Source organism: Marmota monax, unplaced genomic scaffold, assembly GCF_021218885.2.
Source record: "Marmota monax isolate L192 unplaced genomic scaffold, Marmota_monax_Labrador192_F-V1.1 WCK01_AAM20220418_F8-fsc00167, whole genome shotgun sequence".
NCBI classification, from domain to species: Eukaryota; Metazoa; Chordata; class Mammalia; order Rodentia; family Sciuridae; genus Marmota; species Marmota monax.
This window is the reverse complement of record NW_026694116.1, coordinates 3,255,426-3,271,395: the sequence shown is the minus strand read 5'-3', so window position 1 is coordinate 3,271,395 and position 15,970 is coordinate 3,255,426. Positions and strand designations below refer to the sequence as shown.

Here is a 15,970-nt window from a genome sequence, read left to right as displayed (position 1 = left end):
GGCACCCACTGCCCATCCCAAGGTTTTCATGACCATGTGCACCTGGGCTCGCAGCGGGCGACGGCACCAGAGAACGGGGACCTCACCCCCGTCCACGTCTGTCAGGGAAACGCCATCCCACTGACCTGGCCGAAGGTCCTGCCCAGGGGGCCAGAGGGAATGGAATCCAAGGCCCCTGCGGTCACTCCCAGGCCCACACCCACACACTCGCACTGTCACCCATGAGCATGAAGCCGAGCAGCCATGTCCTGCTGCCCCTGGGGACAGGCTGCAGTCCTGCCCTGGAAAGGCACTCTTTAAACAGGCGCCCAGGGGGCCTGCCCCATGCTGGACACAGTGCCCAGCCTGGGGTCACAGGTGGCCGAACGGCACAGGCCTGCCGAGGAGGAACTGGCGAGAATGGGTCTCCAGGGTGGGAGTGCTGCCTGGGGACAGGCCCTGGAACCCAGCAGGGCCAGCCCTGGGGACATGTGGAGCTCGCTGCAGACTGGGAGTGAGCCAGAGGTGGCCAGGTGACCAGGAGGAGGCCAGCTTGGGAGGACACAGGGGGGTCAGAGGCTTGGGTTTTGGGTTTCCGTGGCAAACGCTGCGGCCCATTGGGACCAGGGTCCTGCAGAGGAGCGGAGCGGCCAGGAGGGAGCACTGGAGGGTCCCTGAGCAGGGCGGGGGGGACAGCCGAGCAGCCCGGACACTGGGTTTCCACAGGGAGGGGACACGTCTGGCTAGAGGCCCTCGGAATCATCAAGAGAAAAGAGCAGCCCAGACAGGGCGCAGAGGGCGGAGGCCGGGGGACAGGGATCCCGGGTGGAGCGCAGAGCCTGGGGCTGCTGATGGCCCCTCGGGCAGGCGGGACAGCGGGAAGGGGCCTCGGCAGTCACTGGGGGCAGGTGAGGTCAGGAGCAGAGCCCGGCGCAGCCTCCTCCGGTGCCACCTCTACCCTCCAGCTGGTCTAGCCCGTCACCCCCAGGAATTGCCCCCAGGCACGGCAAAGTGCAGCCCGCCGTGCCCGCCTCCGCTGCCCACCTGCATGGCTTCCAGGGCTTCTTTGAGCTGCTGCCTCTCGGGCCGGTCAGCAGAATGGCTCAGGAGCTCCTGGAGGAGTGAGGGGTCCTGGGTCACTCAGGGGCCCAGCCCTGCCTGGCCCCTACCAGGCACAGGGTGACAACCCCAGCACAAAGCTAGCCCCACCTGCTGCTCCAGGTGCCCTTCAGCTGCCTCCTCCAATGGACAAGTGAGACCCCTCCCACAGGCACACCCTGCTCCCAGCAGGGGCACTCCCAAACCTTGTGGGTAAGGGGAGGGGGTAGAGCAGGAAGGAACACTAGGGTGGCGCAGAGCAATGTACTGGGGTTGGCTCCCTGGAGAACTTCAAAGGCACCTCCACCTCCCCTCCAGGTCTGTGCTTCCTGAAGGCCTTCCTATTCCCACTTTCACCATGGCTGTCAGGAAGCTCAGACTTAGTTAAGAGATCAGTCATGGCAGCTCTTACTGCTGGACTAAGGCTGCTTCCCCATCTCGGCCTGTTTTTCTGACTCTGCACAGGCTTTAATCAGTCTTCCTGTCTTTACCGGGATGACCTTTCCTAAGGAGTGCTGAGCAGCCTCACTTATCCACCCGCTCCCTGGGGGCCTCCCCGACCCCTAGCCCCTGGGACTTTGGGCGGCCTCACCTTGAGCAGAAGGTGGTACTTGAGCACCCGCTGCATGGGCACCACCAGCAGGTCCTGCAGCTTGAACTTGCCGTCCTGGACCTTCAGCGTGCACTCCTGGGCGGGGAGCCAGCCATGAGGAGCTGCCTGCCACCGCCTGGGGACGGAGGCCGAGCCCTGGACACCCTCAGGAAGCTGCCCTGAACCAGGCTGCGCAGGGTGGGCCCCAGAGTGCCTGGGGACACGCGGGACCCGCTGTTCTCAGGCCCCCACCTCAATCCCATCTCTTCCTCAGGGCCAGGACCTTCAGGGAGGGTGGGGCCTCCCCTGCCCGCCCCCTGCCGTGGGCTCTGAGAAGCCAGGTGCCCACCTGGTGCTTGGGCCCAGGCCACCCACCAGCGCCGGAGCCAGGGCTCGGCAAACATGGCCATGCTGATCGGAGGGGACCCTCAGCCGGGGACAGCTGCCCCCCACCAGTACCTGGGAGGGGCAGGTTCCAAGCCTGGGTGACAACATGTAAGGCCACCTGCTTCCAGCAGGGTCGGGGCGTGGCCCTGGCTGAGTCAGATGGGGCTGGAGGACCCCCACCCGACAAAACACAGAGGGACAAGCAAGCCGCATGCAGGCCGCGTCCCTGCCCAGGCAGGGGGAGGTGGGTGCCTGTGGCGCTCGCCAGCGAGCTGCGGCCTGGGGCAGGCCAGCCGGGCGCCTGTTACCTCCACTTTCTGCCTGAAGTCATCGCGGCTGGTGAGGAGCTGGCTGAGTGTGGTCTGGGCACGCTCCAGGTGGCTGCAGTAATCCCCGTAGATGAGGAGCCTGGCGGCACACAGGACACACACGTGTCAGCACGTGAGCACACGCACACGCAGGTGGGGGCACGCACGACCCAGGACACGCTTCTTCCTCGGGAGGCTGCACGGCACGGGCCTCCGGCCAACGGCCCCTGGTGGGTTCTGCCCTCCCCTGCCCTGAGTGAGGGGGGTCCTGGGTCACTGGGAGGGGCTGCGGAAGCACTGGCTAATAAGGGCACCCAGCACCCGCCCAAGAGGCCACCTGTGGTGCCACTTCAGGTCGTGGCCCTGGCCCACTCCTGTTCTGGGTCCCCACACCTGGAGAGAGCCGGAGGCCCTGCCTCCTGAGACTGGCAGACCCAGGGGGGCTCCCGGTCACCCTAAGGTGGCCCCTGGTAGGGACTAACGCTGCCCTCCTGCCCTCCCCCCTCTGGCCCCCGAGGCACCACCTCTCCCCCATTCTGATTCTGCTCTCGGGCCCTGTGCGGCTCTCCTCTGCCCATACGCCCCTCCTTTGTCCCCAGCCAGGCCACATGCAGCCCCGGTGCCCACATCTCTGCCAGCCAGACTCCAGCACCTCTGGACCTCGGGTAGCGAGCCTGCCACTCCTGCTTTAGGTGCCCATGCCCCCGACCACCAGAGCCCCCAGGAGAGGAACCACGCCCGGTGACCACTGGACGAGGACAAGGTGACGGCAGCCACACTCGCAGGACCCCCACTGAGGGCGCAGACCTTCCTGTCTCCACCTGGCAAGACGGGGGCAGGAGCCTCTTCTCCAGACAGTACTGAGGCCTCTGTGACCTGACCAAGGGCCACCAGCCTGGCGACCTCTGTGAACTGACCAAGGGCCACCAGCCTGGGCACAGCAGCCCAGCTGGGAGGCCGGGCCTGACGCTGGAGCGTGGGGCTGGCCCTTGGGAGGAAGCGTCCTGGTGGTGGGCTCTCCTGCAAGGCCCGAGGTGACAGAGCCCTGGGCATGGGTCCCCACGCAGGCCTCCCACCCCTGGGCCGTGGGCGTTTGGAACCAGAGGATGCCCAGCTCTCCCCACCCCTGGAGGTCCGGGTCCACAGGAAGACAGTGGGAGAGGGGACATTTCCCACCGAGGGACACATCAGGGCAGAGCTAGCTCAAGCATGAGCGACACCTCCTGACACGTGTCCTAGCTTTCGAGAAATGCTCAGGGATCCGAGGCCCCAGGCCCCACGGGCTGCACGCCTGGCTGACCGCTGCTCCCCGAGCCTCCCCACACCAGCCTGTAGGGAGCTGGGTGCCGAGAGGCTGAGGTCGCACAACACACTACAGCACACCACAGCAGCCCACCACGGAGGTCAAGGTCAGTGTGGACCTGGTGCCAGGTGTCCTAAAACACAACCCTTCCTGGAGCCCAGGTTCCGGCCATCTGAAGGGGAGATGCCCCTGCAGGCTCGTGTGAAGGCAGGAGGGGGGCATCTGCCTCATTCAGGACCAAGGCCACATTAGTGGAAGTGTGACCTTAAAAAAGGGGGGGGGTGACTGTGATTTGCCCTGACACGTCGGTCACGGGGAGGCTGTTCCAGCCTTCAGCCTGCTGAGTTGCCAGGATCTTGCCACAAAAGTCCCGCGGTGGCTTCCTCCTGCCCTTATTCAAGTCCTTGCCTTGGCCTGGAAGATCCCGGCACCTCTCCCACCACACCGTTGCCCTCTGCTCCTGCCTTCCATGGGCACCTGCTCTCCCCACGCAGGAGCGGCCCAGGCCTCCACGCCCTGGCTCCAGGCTCCACCACGGCCCCCGATGAGCCCGCTGAGGACAGTTCTCGTCTCCCATGCTGCAGCGGGACCTGAGCCTGTCCTGCCTTTGGCCCTGAACTCCTCCGTACACAGCAGGCACTCTATAAATGTCCGTGGAATCAGTGAGCAAAGGAGTGTTAGGGTGCAGGCTGACTCCAAAAGGGGAGGGAAAGTGGCGGGAGGGAGATGCAGTGGCCTGGTGGTGGACTCCGATGTGGCCAGGGCCCTTCCCCAGGAGGACACGACTGAAGAGCCCTGGCCCCGGGCACCTCGCCAAGCCACGTGGCAGGCCACTGTCTGCATAGCTCCGGGCCGGGCGAGGGAGGAGCACAGGCTCCCACAGCAGCTCGAGGGTGGGGTGCTGTCATGCCCCAGGAGGTGGGAGCCTCACAGGCAAGGTCCTGCGCAGAGGACGCACCAGTCTGCTGGTGTGGCCTTGGCCAGGGGCTGACTCACAGCCTGCGTGGTGGGGGGTGCAGTTCTGGGGAGGGCAGACCACAGGCCTCACCTGTCAGTGACCCCCCTGTAAGGAACTGGACACCCAGCCTCAGAAGGAAGAAGCTGAGGTTTCCAGCTCGACCACCCTTCACACCTACTAGAAGATTCCAGAATCCCACGCTGCCCCTTGCTGAGCCCCAGAAGGCAGCTCTGCACCACCTCCGTCAACAGGGCACAAACCGAGGGGCTTGGAGCAGGGGAAGGAGGAGCTGTGGGAGGCCGCCTGCCCCCAGGGCTGCCTCAGGTGGCCATGACTGCCCATCTGCGACACTCACTGTGCACGGGGCCCCGGGGCAGCTGAGCGGGCAGTGGTGGGACTGACGAGGCGGCCCTGTCTGCGTCTAACTCCCTGGGCCAAGCCCTCGGGAAAGAGGGGCCGCCACAGGCTTCAGACCAATCCCACAACTGGCCTGAGCACCACGGACCTCTGTACAGAGAGCTGCAGATGTGGAGCCACGGCGCTGTGGCCAGCGGCTGAGACCTGCCCCTCGACTGCCCCACTGCCCCCGCCTGGCCTGCGGAGACTGATGTCCCCTCCTGTTGGCCACAGTGGCCTTCCAATGGTGGGGACCAGCTATGGGGAAGCAGGGTCATCCTGGCTCACCCTCTGGGGCTGCCCCGCCCAGGGGCCACCCTGGTCCCTAATTCACAGGTGAGGGAGTCAAGACCGAGGCACGGGCTATCAGCAGCATGGGGAAGTGGCCTCAGCCCTGCGACCCCACAACCCGAGGCCTCAGCCATGACCCCGTCCCGTGGTCTGTGCTCGTGTCCCCAGAGCTCCTCACTCAGACCTATACAGGTCAGGCCCAGGGCTCCTGTCACCAGAAGCAGCAGGGCCTGTCCACCTTGCGCTAGGTGGACAGCATGCAGGGCAGGGTTGTCTCTTCTGGATGCCCAAGTCTCCAGGACAAGCCAGAGGCCTGCGGCACAGCCAGCGGCATGAATGTCACTCACCAAGACCCCGACAAGCGAGAAGCAGAAGGGACTGCCAGAGCCCGAGAGGCCCCATCCAGACCACACCCCATGCCCAGAGGTGGCCGACAGGCCATGATGGGAAGTGGGCCCACACCTGAGATCCCAGCAGGAGGCTGAGGCAGGAGGATCACGAGTTCAAAGCCAGCCTCGGCAACTCAGTGAGGCCCTAAGCAACACAGTGAGGCCCTGTCTCTAGATAAAATATAAAAGGGCTGGGGACGGGGCTCAGTGGTTAAGGCCCCTGGTACCAAAAATAAAAATAAAAATTTTAAAAATCTTTGTTTACAAGAGGGCACAGAGGCCTGGAGGACGGCGGCCACCTGTCTCAGGACACCAGGCCCATGATTCCCACCCAGGAGGACTCTCCCCGTCCGCTATCTGTCCTGAGGAGCAGATGGGGAGGGCACTCACCTTTCCTTGAACTCGAGGAAGACCTTGGCCAGTGTGCTGCCCCCGGCCATCATGGACACGTCGATAGCCCTCAGGAGGCTGTGGTGCACCTTCATCAGGTCCTGGGGGGGGGGGGGCGGTCAGTGCTCGAGGGGCCACCAGGCTGCAGGCCTCAACGCCTGAGACCGCGAGAGCTGTGCGCCCCACCCCACCAACCGCTGCCGCTTGCTAGAAGGTTCCACAACAAGGCACAGGGAGGAGCAGAGCCCACCTAAGCCCGTCCACGGCACAGGGGTCACCACCTGCCCACTTGAGCCCCAGGGACACTCAGTGGCCACCCAGAATAGCTCTGGTGCCAGAGGGGACGGTGCAGGCAGGGCAGCTTCCCAGTCAGGTCCTCGTGGCCCCCTGGTCCCAAAGGACTCCCAGCAGCCAGGACACTGCCATTGCCCAGGAGTAAGCTCCGCCGGGACCCTCACCTCCAGGTTGATGAAGACGGCTGCCATGTCCACAGGGCTCAGCACCAGCCGCAGCGGGCCCATATAGTTCTGCAGGAGAGGCGTCCATGCTGAGCCCCAGCCCAGAGTACACCACCCGTCCAGGCCACCACCACCCAGAAGACCCTACCCAGGCCACTGCTGCCCGGAGGACACCGCCCTGTCCAGGCCACCACTGCCCAGAGGACACCGCCCTATCCAGGCCACCACCACCCAGAGGACACCACCCCTGTCCAGGCCACCACCACCCAGAGGACACCGCCCTGTCCAGGCCACTGCTGCCTGGAGGACACCACCCTGTCCAGGCCACCACCACCCAGAGGACACCACCCCTGTCCAGGCCACCACTGCCCAGAGGACATGACCCTGTCTAGGCCACTGCCATCCAGATGACACCGCCCTGTCTAGGCACTGCTGCCTGGAGGACACCTCCCTGTCCAGGCCACCGCTGCCTGGAGGACACTGCCCTGTCCAGGCCACTGCCACCCAGATGACACTGCCCCTGTCCAGGCCACCGCTGCCTGGAGGACACCACCCTGTCTAGGCCACTGCTGCCCAGAGGACATTGCCCCCATCCAGGACATGCTGCATAGAGGACACTGCCCCTGTCCAGGCCACCATCACCCAGAGGACACTGCCCCTGTCCAGACCACTGTTGCCTGGAGGACACCGCCACTGTCCAGGCCTCAACCACCTGGAGCACACTGCCCTGTCCACCCAGAGGACACCACCCTGTCCAGGCCACCACCACCTGGAGGACAACACCACTGTCCAGGCCATCAACGCCCCGAGGACACCACCACTGTCCAGGCCTCAACCACCTGGAGGACACTGCCACTGCCCAGGCCTCAATCATCTGAAGGACATTGCCCCTGTCCAGGCTGCATCCACCTGAGAGGTGCTCAGTGCTCTGGGGACAGTGCACGGTGAGAGCCGCACAGGGACAGCAGGCAGGGGGCAGGATGGGGCCACAGTCCAAACACCAATGCTCTTGGCCCGAGCAGAGCCCCTTGGAGGCTAGAGCGAGGCCGACCTGGGGTCAAGGGGGCACCCAGCACTCCCCATTCAGGTGTCCACATCACAGGTGCACTAGACTTGAACCATAAGCAGAGAACAGCCCAGGGGACCCAAGTGTGAAAAGGTTTGTCCTGCCAGGCGCGGTGGCCACGCCTGTCATCCCAGCAGCTCGGGAGGCTGAGCAAGGAGTATCGTGAGTTCAAAGGCAGCCTCAGCAATTGGCCAAGCCCTACACAACTCAGTGAGGCTGGTCTCTAGATAAAATATAAAGAAGGGCTGGGGGCGGGGGACACAGCTCAGCGGGCAGAGCCTTGCCTCGCATGCACAAGGCCATGGATTCGATCCCCATCACACAAAAAAGCAATAAAGAAGGGCGGGGGACGTGGCTCAGTGGCTAAGTGCCCCTGGGCAAGTCCCAGTGCCAACAATAAAGGCTGGCCTCACACATGGCTTGGGCAGATTGGCAGTTGCATGTCAGGGAAATGCCCTGAACCAGGACACTGGGCACCACCGGGAGGCCACAGTGGACAGTGACCGGCTGCTCAGGCAGGCTCAGGGTCTGTGCCCACATCAAGGCCCACCACGCTCCAGTGCAGGGTGCTCCCGGCCACGCGGGGTGGAGCTTCTGCCTCCCACAGCAGAGGGAGGCCAAGGAGCCTCCAGACGGCACCCTGGTGAGAGAGCGCAGAGGGAGCTCAGCACATGCAGGCCGTAAGTCATCGCCACGCCCAGGTCAGGCTGGAAGACAGACCGTGCGGGACAGGGTGGAGAGGGGACAGGGGAGGCAGGACAGCCTTCCTCTGGGGCAGGGACACCTGATGGCAAAGCAGAGGGGGCTCAGCCCTCATCATCCTATAACAGCTGGCCCTTCCCCACCTCGGGACCTAGAACACTGCTGTCACCCAGTGGCCAGGGCAGGACCCACCTTCTCGATGTCCTCCAGGGTCCGGCAGTACTTGGCCTCGGTCTCGTGGATCTCCAGCAGGCAACAGCTCCTCTTGTCATCCTCTGTCATGCCCATTTTCTGGAGGGGACACAGATGTGAGCCAGGGGCCCACCCAGCCACCCACAGGTTGTGCACCTGCACAGTGCGGCCCTAGGCCACCTGTCCCACACCACAGGGGGACATCTGCTCGGGTCTGGCCACGAGGTCAGCAAGTATAAAGGGAGGGAAGGCAGAGGGCACTTAAACTCTTCTCGTTGTAAAGTGAGGCACAGGGACAAAAGGGGTGACGAGGGTCAGCGCCAAGCAGTGTGCAGAGGCTCCCAGACCCCAGCCTCTGCTCCTGAGCCTGGACCTCCACCAGCAGGGCCTCGGCCTCGGTGGGGCCTCTGCACACACAGGAGACGCACGCCAGGTCCCTCCTGCGCCCACCTGTCCACAGGACACTGAGCTCATCCCTGGGACCCCCAGCCACTGAGCCAGCTCCCCAGTACCAACTGCCCCCCAGGGCTGGCCTCCCCTGGGTGCCCACTGTTCTCCAATCAGGGAGCCTGACCTGACAGCCCATTGGCAGGGTCACCAGGGACCACACCTTTGCGTCAGGGCCCAGCCATGCCTCCTGGAAAACATGGAGGCAGCCCTGCCCGGGACACTGCCTGGTCACAGGTGGGGTGAGGCAGCGGCCAGGGCCACTGTGGGGCCACCACGCTCTCTCGGTTCTTTTAGGCCTAAGGAGCCATATCTGCCTGGAAGTTCCTGGAGACATGGTGCTGTGGCTTGTGCCTGGCTATCTGCACTCAGGTAGGCAAAAATGCCTCCCCTAACCTCCAAGGAACCCTGGAGGTCCCCCCCCCACTGCAGGGTGCAGCACCCAAAGCAATGCGCACACTGGGCACAGGGGGAGGTGGGAGTCCACTGTGACTTGGGCTTCGTGGAAAGTACCGAGGTCCGGGACTCATTGAGGCCACGTGTGCCCAACAGCATCTGCCTGGCAGGGGCTCCCAGGAGACTGCCGCCTGCCTCCCCTTACCCGCCACTTACCTGCATGTACCTGATCTGAGAGCATGGAAGGTAAGCAAGAGAGGAAGCCATCAGCAGAGCCCACTGTGCCCTCGAGCTGCGTTTGTAGGCCAGGATGCCCACCCACTGTCAGCCGGCAGCCACAGGGCTCCTGTCTAGGCCTTCCTGTGGGGCTGGCAGGGAACAGCACGGGGACCCACATGCCACCACAGTGTCCTACACCCAGGCTCTGACCATGGCACCCGTCTTCCTCTGGAGATGTCGCCATCCCACTACTCAGCCCGGACGGCTCCGCCGTGACGGGAGGCAATGGAACCAGGGGGTTCCCTGCCTGAGGGACTGGACTCCACAGCTCGGGAGTGTGCAGGTCCCAGTACTGGGCATTCAATGCCAGCGTGCCACTGGACAGGGCAAACAGACCCTGTCCACCAGGGTCTGCAAGCAACCCTGTGTCCCGACACTGATGCTTCAGGACCAGGGACAGCAGCGGGCTCCAGGAAGACCCTATGGTCTCCAGTCAAGAAAGAATGGGTCTATCTTATGGGGTTCACAGAGAGCGTTTGCCTGGCCTGGGTGGGGCCTTCAGATAACCCCCAGACCCACACCTGCCTGCTCCCGCTGACCCCCAGGGCGTCCAGACTGCCAATGACGGGGAACAGCACAACCCCACAGCCAGACCCCAGTCAGCCATGTCCCACAGCCACAGCCAGACCCCAGTCAGCCATGTCCCACAGCCACAGCCAGACCCCAGTCAGCCATGTCCCACAGCCAGGCCCCAGTCAGCCATGTCCCACAGCCAGGCCCCAGTCAGCCATGTCCCACAGCCAGGCCCCAGTCAGCCATGTCCCACAGCCAGGCCCCAGTCAGCCATGTCCCACAGCCAGGCCCCAGTCAGCCATGTCCCACAGCCAGGCCCCAGTCAGCCATGTCCCACAGCCAGGCCCCAGTCAGCCATGTCCCACAGCCAGGCTCTAGTCAGCCATGTCTCATAGCCATGTCCCACAGCCAGGCCCCAGTCAGCCATGTCCCACAGCCAGGCCCCAGTCAGCCATGTCCCACAGCCAGGCTCTAGTCAGCCATGTCTCATAGCCAGGCCCCAGTCAGCCATGTCCCACAGCCAGGCCCCAGTCAGCCATGTCCCACAGCCAGGCTCTAGTCAGCCATGTCCCACAGCCAGGCCCCAGTCAGCCATGTCTCATAGCCATATCCCACAGCCAGACCCCACAGCCAGGCCTCAGTCAGCCATGTCCCACAGCCAGGCCCCAGTCAGCCATGTCCCACAGCCAGGCTCTAGTCAGCCATGTCCCACAGCCAGGCTCTAGTCAGCCATGTCTCATAGCCATATCCCACAGCCAGACCCCACAGCCAGGCCCCAGTCAGCCATGTCCCACAGCCAGGCCCCAGTCAGCCATGTCCCACAGCCAGGCCCCAGTCAGCCATGTCTCATAGCCATGTCCCACAGCCAGGCTCCAGTCAGCCATGTCCCACAGCCAGGCTCTAGTCAGCCATGTCTCATAGCCATATCCCACAGCCAGACCCCACAGCCAGGCCTCAGTCAGCCATGTCCCACAGCCAGGCCCCAGTCAGCCATGTCCCACAGCCAGGCTCTAGTCAGCCATGTCCCACAGCCAGGCTCTAGTCAGCCATGTCTCATAGCCATATCCCACAGCCAGACCCCACAGCCAGGCCCCAGTCAGCCATGTCCCACAGCCAGGCCCCAGTCAGCCATGTCCCACAGCCAGGCCCCAGTCAGCCATGTCTCATAGCCATGTCCCACAGCCAGGCTCCAGTCAGCCATGTCCCACAGCCAGGCTCTAGTCAGCCATGTCTCATAGCCATATCCCACAGCCAGACCCCACAGCCAGGCCTCAGTCAGCCATGTCCCACAGCCAGGCCCCAGTCAGCCATGTCCCACAGCCAGGCCTCAGTCAGCCATGTCCCACAGCCAGGCCCCAGTCAGCCATGTCCCACAGCCAGGCCCCAGTCAGCCATGTCCCACAGCCAGGCCCCAGTCAGCCATGTGCCACAGTCAGGCCTCAGTCAGCCATGTCCCACAGCCAGGCCCCAGTCAGCCATGTCCCACAGCCAGACCCCAGTCAGCCATGTCCCACAGCCAGGCCCCAGTCAGCCATGTCCCACAGCCAGGCCCCAGTCAGCCATGTCCCACAGCCAGGCCCCAGTCAGCCATGTCTCATAGCCATGTCCCACAGCCAGGCTCCAGTCAGCCATGTCCCACAGCCAGGCCCCAGTCAGCCATGTCCCACAGCCAGGCCCCACAGTCAGCCCCGGTCAGCCATGTCCCACAGCCAGGCCCCAGTCAGCCCCAGTCAGCCATGTCCCACAGCCATGTCCCACAGTCAGCCATGTCTCATAGCCATGTCCCACAGCCAGGCTCTAGTCAGCCATGTCCCACAGCCAGGCCCCAGTCAGCCATGTCCCACAGCCAGGCCCCAGTCAGCCATGTCCCACAGCCAGGCCCCAGTCAGCCATGTCCCACAGCCAGGCCTCAGTCAGCCATGTCCCACAGCCAGGCTCTAGTCAGCCATGTCTCATAGCCATGTCCCACAGCCAGACCCCACAGCCAGGCTCTAGTCAGCCATGTCCCACAGCCAGGCCCCAGTCAGCCATGTCCCACAGCCAGGCCCCAGTCAGCCATGTCCCACAGCCAGGCCCCAGTCAGCCATGTCCCACAGCCAGGCCCCAGTCAGCCATGTCCCACAGCCAGGCTCTAGTCAGCCATGTCCCACAGCCAGGCCCCAGTCAGCCATGTCCCACAGCCAGGCCCCACAGTCAGCCCCGGTCAGCCAGACCCCACAGCCAGACCCCATGAGCCAATCCAGAAGCTGTCGGGATTCACAGGTGGTTTGGGGCTAGCTCTGGGGACAGAGAGGGCCACCCTCTCCAGAGAGTGCCCTGGCAGTGGTGGGGAGGTACCCCTCCAGGTGCCCAGGGCAGCGTGAGAAGCCTGTTCTGAAGCACAGAGCTTGGGCTGTGGGTGGCCTGCCCAGCTCCCAGCCCTCCCCAGGGCCACAGTAGGGCACCCCCAGCCCAGGAAAGGCCTCTCTGAGGCCGGGGTCTCCCCGCTGTGTCCTGCCACCGGCTGGCGGCTCCTGCACGGAGGCAGAACACTGGTATCTGCTTTTGAGGAGTTCCCATCCCTTCAGGGAAGTTAGTTAATCAAAGCTTCCACAGTGGGCAAGTGGCACCGTGCCCGGCCCACAGGAGCTGAGGTCCCAGGGGCGGTGGCCTGAGAGCCCTCATCTCCCCACCCCGCCAGGCCGGACCCCGCCTTCCACACAGCAGCTGTGGGCCATAAACCCCACTGGAGCAGATCTGCGTCCAGGAGATGATGAGCCAACGCCTGGGGGAAATTAACACCCTGGCGACATAAAAGACGCGCAGCTGGCTAATTGGGCCTGCGCTGGTGGCTTCAGCACGGCGGGGCGGGAGCCTGCTGTGGGAGCTGGGCGCGGGGCTGCTATTTCAAGGTTCCCTGGGAGGTGGGACGAAGAACCCGGACACCCCGGGAGGACGGCTCATGGCAACTGGCCGGCGGGGCTGCGGGGCTGACAGCCTGGAGGGGCTGAGGGCAGAGGGCTGGGGGGCTTTGGGGCTTTGGGACTGGGGGCTGCGGAGCTGAGGGCTAATGGCCTAGAGGGGCTGAGGGACTTCGGGGCTGGTAGCTGAGGGGGTGAGGGCCTGGAGGGGCTTCAGGGCTTCAGGCTGGGGGCTGGGGGCTGAGGGCTGAGGGCAGAGGGGCTGAGGGGCTGAGGGCAGAGGGGCTGAGGGCAGAGGGGCTGGAGGGGCTTCAGGGCTTCGGGCTTCAGGCTGGGGGCTGGGGGCTGAGGGCAGAGGGGCTGAGGGCAGAGGGGCTGGAGGGGCTTCAGGGCTTCGGGCTTCAGGCTGGGGGCTGGGGGCTGAGGGCTGAGGGCAGAGGGGCTGAGGGGCTGAGGGCTGAGGGCAGAGGGCAGAGGGCAGAAGGGCTGAAGGCAGAGGGGCTGAGGGCCGGGGGCTGAGGGCAGAGGGGCTGGAGGGGCTTCAGGGCTTCGGGCTGGGGGCTGAGGGGCTGAGGGGCTGAGGGGCTGAGGGCACAGGGGCTGGAGGGGCTTCAGGGCTTTGGGCTTCAGGCTGGGGGCAGAGGGCTGGGGGCTGCGGGGCTGAAGGCCTGGAGGAGTTGAGGGGCTGGGGGCTGCAGGGCTGAGGGCTGGGGGCTGAGGGCTGGGGGCAGAGGGGCTGAGGGCTGAGGGGCTGAGGGCTGGGGGCTGAGGGGGTGAGGGCAGGGGGGCTGAGGGCTGGGGGGCTCAGGGCTGGGGGCTGAGGGCCTGGAGGGGCTGAGGGCCTGGAGGGGCTGAGGGCCTGGAGGGGCTGAGGGCTGGGGGCTGAGGGGCTGAGGGCTGGGGGCAGAGGGCTGAGGGGCTGGGGGCTGGGGGCAGAGGGCTGGGGGCTGCGGGGCTGAAGGCCTGGAGGAGTTGAGGGGCTGGGGGCTGCAGGGCTGAGGGCTGGGGGCAGAGGGGCTGGGGGCAGAGGGGCTGAGGGCTGAGGGGGTGAGGGGCTGGGGGGCTGAGGGCCTGGAGGGGCTGAGGGCTGCAGGGCTGAGGGCTGGGGGCAGAGGGCAGAGGGGCTGGGGGCTGAGGGCTGGGGTCCCCGGGCACCACAGGGAAGCCGGCGTGGAGCAGACAGGAGCAAGAGCTGCGAGGACACACTGCAGGGGAGCCCGGGGCCCAGCCGGTGTCCCCTGCAGCGACGCTCCTGCCAGGCGAGACGGGGCTTACCATAGGCTGCCGCACCTCCACCTTGATGATGTCCTCGTAGATGTCGTCACCTTCGTCCTCCCGCGGGACACAGTCGTAGATGTCCTCACCCAGGTCATGCTCACTGCACGGGAGGAAGTGGGTGAGTGGGGAGGGAGGGTCCAGCCCCCCTGACCCAGGAGCCCTGGAAGTCCACCTGCCTCGGCCACAGGCTGCTCCACAAGTGGGGCTTCCGTGAGTTTAAGGAGATGGCAGAGAGGTCACCATCTGCCATCTGCCTTGGTAGCAGAGGACCCTGGCGACGAGGCCCCAGCGTCTCGGCCTGCAGACACCCGGAGGCCCTGAGACGCCTGCCTCCCAGAGGCCCCCAGTGCTGGGTGCTGCCCCATGACTACAGCCCCCGCCCCAGGCCCGGCCGTGACCTGTGGCTCAGCCTGAGGTCCCCACTGTCCTTGAGGCCCGGGTGTGAAGGTCAAGGGCACAGTGCCCAGCAGGGCCATCTTCCACACCTGGGTGAGGAAGTAGCACTGGGGGAACCTGGAGCTCGGGATGCCCCTTCCCAAGCCTGCCCCCGGGGGACTGGCCCCCACCCCGGCTCCTGCTGCAGCAAGCCTGTGTCTGCCCAGGACTGTGGTTCCCGTCTCCTCCGAGTTGGCCCTCTGCCTGCAGGACCTAGGTCACAGTCCCCAAAAGCCCAGGAGTGCCTCGAGCAGCCTTTCTGGTTATCTGTGCAGCGTGGATGAGTCCTCCGCCCGGCCCATGGCTGCCCCGAACCTCCACACCAGAGCTGCGCCAGGGCTCGGCAACAGCCGGTCATTCCCACAGACCCCTGGGGATGGCGGAGCCGCCCCCAGCCCAGGCTGGCCAGGGTCTTGGGCTCTGCTGGGTCCTTCCTCAGGGGAGGCTGGGCTTGGAGGCCAGCCCTGCTCAGCTCTGGGCAAAGATGCGTCTCTGAGGCCGGCTTTCCTGGCTCAGAGCAGGGCCCTGGATTCCAGAGGCAGGGACTGGGGACACTCCCCGCAGGTCCTCCCAGCACGCAGGGGGGAGGGCAGTGGAGCAGAGCCCTGAGCCCCCCAGGCCTTGCTGCTGAATCCACTCAGAGGGTCAGGGGCACCACTCAAGACCTGCGTGGGAGAGGGAGCAAGGGAAGGCCTCAGCAGCCAGGGGTCTCCCAGAGCCCTTGGCCCCTCCCCACATGCAGCACCCGGGCAGAAGCCCCAGGACTGTCCTCCAGGGGAGGCCGAGAGCCAGCCCAGTGCGGGGTGCAGGTCTTGGTGAGGCCTTCTCAGTCCCCGGAGGGAAGGAGGAGGTGCAGCAGCTGCTGGGTGCTCCGGCTTTGGCACCAGCACGGGTGAGGCAGCTGGGAACCTGGCATGGCTGGATCCGGACTGTCCCCGGCAGCTCCTGTGCTGAGGGCTTGGTCAGGGCTGGCTGGATCGGAGGGCTCTGACCCTGGACTCGTCCTGTGTGCAGTCATCCCCGGGGGCTGGAGGGCCTGCTGCAGGTGGCAGCTTGGGGGAAGCAGGTCACTTCCTGCTGGGCCGTCCTCTCCCCAGCCCCTGGCTCTCTGCTCCCTGGCTGCCGTGAGCTGGGCAGCTCCCTCCGCTGTGCCCTTCTGCTGAGATGTCTCTGCCCTGGACCAGCCGACCCAGGCCTGACCTCTGAACCCTGA

General features: G+C 65.5%; 1 protein-coding gene across 5 annotated transcripts in view; it reads right to left on the bottom strand.

Moving 5' to 3' along the window:
* The window catches only part of Vav2 (vav guanine nucleotide exchange factor 2), a 161,574-nt gene that overhangs the window by 24,899 nt on the left and 120,705 nt on the right, over positions 1 to 15,970 (bottom strand). For all 5 annotated transcript variants that reach the window (XM_046465435.2, XM_046465434.2, XM_046465436.2 and 2 more), the window contains exons 5-11: positions 14,320 to 14,422; positions 8,510 to 8,608; positions 6,550 to 6,618; positions 6,092 to 6,192; positions 2,365 to 2,464; positions 1,670 to 1,765; positions 1,024 to 1,092 (exon numbers count right to left, since the gene is read on the bottom strand). In XM_046465435.2, coding sequence (XP_046321391.1) covers positions 1,024 to 1,092; positions 1,670 to 1,765; positions 2,365 to 2,464; positions 6,092 to 6,192; positions 6,550 to 6,618; positions 8,510 to 8,608; positions 14,320 to 14,422 — 637 coding nt within the window. The remainder of the gene's footprint in view (positions 1 to 1,023; positions 1,093 to 1,669; positions 1,766 to 2,364; positions 2,465 to 6,091; positions 6,193 to 6,549; positions 6,619 to 8,509; positions 8,609 to 14,319; positions 14,423 to 15,970) is intronic.